This window comes from Monoraphidium neglectum (assembly GCF_000611645.1).
Source record: "Monoraphidium neglectum strain SAG 48.87 unplaced genomic scaffold scaffold05182, whole genome shotgun sequence".
NCBI classification, from domain to species: Eukaryota; Viridiplantae; Chlorophyta; class Chlorophyceae; order Sphaeropleales; family Selenastraceae; genus Monoraphidium; species Monoraphidium neglectum.
Genome location: NW_014008448.1, coordinates 1,428 through 3,976, shown reverse-complemented (window position 1 = coordinate 3,976; position 2,549 = coordinate 1,428). Strand labels below are relative to the sequence as shown.

Genomic DNA, 2,549 nt, shown 5'->3' with positions numbered 1-2,549 from the left:
GGCCGGCAGTGGCATGTGGGACGGCGGCGAGGGTGCGCTTGCGGTCGCTGCCAGCACCAGCGCCAGCAGCGGCGGCGGGAGCCTCGCCGTGGCCCTGGGGGGCCGTGGGGCGCCGCGTCGCGGCCGCGGCGCAGGCGGCGGCCGTGACGGTGGCGGCGGCTGCGGCGGCGCGGCGCACTCGGGGGCGGTATCTTCCATCGTCTTCCACGGCGGCTGCGCGTTCACCTCTGGCGCCCGGCGCAGCAGCAGCAGTAGCAGCAGTAGCAGCAGCAGCAGTAGCAGCGGCGGCAGCAGCCTCCTCATGTGGGACGCGGACACCTTTGAATTCGTGGCCGCCGCGTCGGCCGGGGCGGCGCAGTGGCTGCGGGCGCCAGTCTGCTCGCTTTGTGTGGTGGATTGGGAGTCGCTGGCGGGCGGCGCGGCGGCGGGCGGCGTGGACTTCCATTTGATCAGTGGCCATGCTGACGGCAAGGTGTGAGAGTGCATGTTGGATTGTGCCTATTGTGTGTGTGGAGGAGTCACGGGTGTGAGTCGGGGAAGCTCATGTGTTTGTGTGTGCTGTGTGCACGAGCGTGCATGTGTGTGTCAGCAGGCGCAGCCGGCCGGCCGCACCGCTTCGGGCCGCACCACAGAGGTGGCGCCCGGCGGCCCCCGGGGGCCGGGGGCCGAAGGCGCCTCGCGCGGCTCGCCCGTCAGTCCAACCGGGCCCTCCGACAAACACTGCGGCTGCCGAAATGTTGAGGCCCCTTGGGATGAGGGTTCGGGGCCACCCCTTCTTTGACTCCACAGCTGCCCTTGTGACGCCTGCATTCGATTGCACTTCGGGGGTCCCGGAGCGGCGGGTGGCAAAGCCGCAAACTACGCTTTTCCGCGCCCCTCGTCACCCGCATTACCCGCATCACCACTGCAGCGTCATTTGCGTCACCCGCACCATCACTGTAGCGTCACCCGAGTCACCGGCGCACCGCCGCCCGCCCGCCCCGCCCGCAGGTGGTCATGTGGGATGCGTCGTCGGGCGGCGCGCTGCGGCCGGTGCTGGTGCTCGGGCAGTCAAGGGGGTCGGTCAAGGAGCTGGCTGTGTTGGAGGAACTGGGACTGCTGGCCGCGGCACACTCCAGCGGCAAGGTGCGTTCATATGCACGGGTGTCAATGCGCACGTGTGTGTGTGTATGTGAGTGTGTTTGTATGTGTGCTACAGAGCGAGATGCCCACAACAGCTGTGCGCCCCCCTGCACCAACCCCAGCCGTGCGCCGCCCGCGCGCCTCCTAGTCCCTTGAACACTGGTCGCGCCTGCCAAATCCCGAAACCACCGAAACCCCCAAAGGTCTGCCTGCGAAAGCTGGACCCAAAAATAAGGGTCCCGCCCCGCGGGGACGGCGCACGCCTTGCCAGCTGGCAGCCAACCACCCTCACCCTCCAAGCCCACCGCCTCGGCCTGATCGCCATGGCCGCCGGTGGCAGCTTCCTGGCAACTGCCGGCGCCGGCGGCGGCGTGAGGGTCGCGCCCGAGGGCGTGCTGCGGGCGCTGGCGGCGGAGGCGGGCGTGCGGCTGCCGGGCAGCTTCACGGGCGGCGGCGGGGACGGGCGCGGGGGTGCAGCTGCGGGCGGGCGCAAGTCTGGGGTCGATGACGTGGCGGCGGCGAGCGTGGTGGCGGAGGCGCTCGCGGAGTTGCTGCTCTCTGCTCGAGGCAGCAGCTACGCCGGTGACGGGCAGCAGCAGCAGCAGCAACAGCAGCAGCAGCAAGCAGCGGCAGCCGCCGCGCTGCTGTCCCGCGCGAGCATCGGCGGCGGCGCCGGTGGGGGTGACTGCGTGGGCGAGGGTCTGGCGGCTGAACGGCTCCGGCTAATGGTTTCTGAGCTGCTGCAGCGGCAGGGCGCACCGGCGGCGGCAGCGGCGGCAGTCGAGGCGGCGCTAACGGGCAGCGGCGGGAAGCCGGGCACCGACGGGCGGAGGCCGGGCGCGGCGGGCGTCGGCGCGGTCGGGCGGCAGAGGGCGGGCCGGGGATCGGCGGGCGCGGTCGGCAGTGGCGGGTCTGATTCCAAGCCCCGCGACGGCAGCCAGCATGAGCGCTCATCGCCGGCGCTGTCAGCGTCCGCGCCGCCGGCCGCGTCTGGCCTTGGCGGCGGCGCCGCCGCCGCCGCGCCGGCCGCGGGCTCCCCGGTGGATGGCGTCGCCCCCGGCTGGCCGCGGCGCCACCGGGTGACGCCAGGTGACGTGGACGACAGCCCGTGGCTGCTCGACTACGATGACATAAGGCTGGGGCGCGTCATGGGGGAGGGGGCTTACGGCCACGTGCGGCTGGGCTGGTGGCGGGAGACCGAGGTGGCCGTCAAGGTGTGGTGTCATGACGGCGCATGAAAACCCCTCCGCGGCGGTCTCAGGGCTGTCACTTTGATGTTTGTTTACAAATCGCAGGGGCGACGGCGGACCTGCGTGCACCAACCCTGTGAGCACGCCTGCGGGATTCCATCGCACGTACGTCTGCTTGAACCAACCTCGCAGATCCTGCACGCGCCGGCGGCGGCGACGAACGGCGCCCGCCGCCGC

At 71.8% G+C, this 2,549-nt stretch overlaps 1 protein-coding gene across 1 annotated transcript; it reads left to right on the top strand.

The window, feature by feature from the left end:
- Positions 1-1,325: 1,325 nt before the first annotated feature.
- MNEG_15271 (hypothetical protein) lies at positions 1,326-2,336 on the top strand (the record flags this gene model as incomplete). The annotated part of the gene is made up of 1 exon (XM_014036258.1): positions 1,326-2,336. A coding segment is annotated over one exon (1,011 nt), but the record flags the coding sequence as incomplete, so codon positions are not given.
- Between the last annotated feature and the right edge of the window lie 213 nt (positions 2,337-2,549).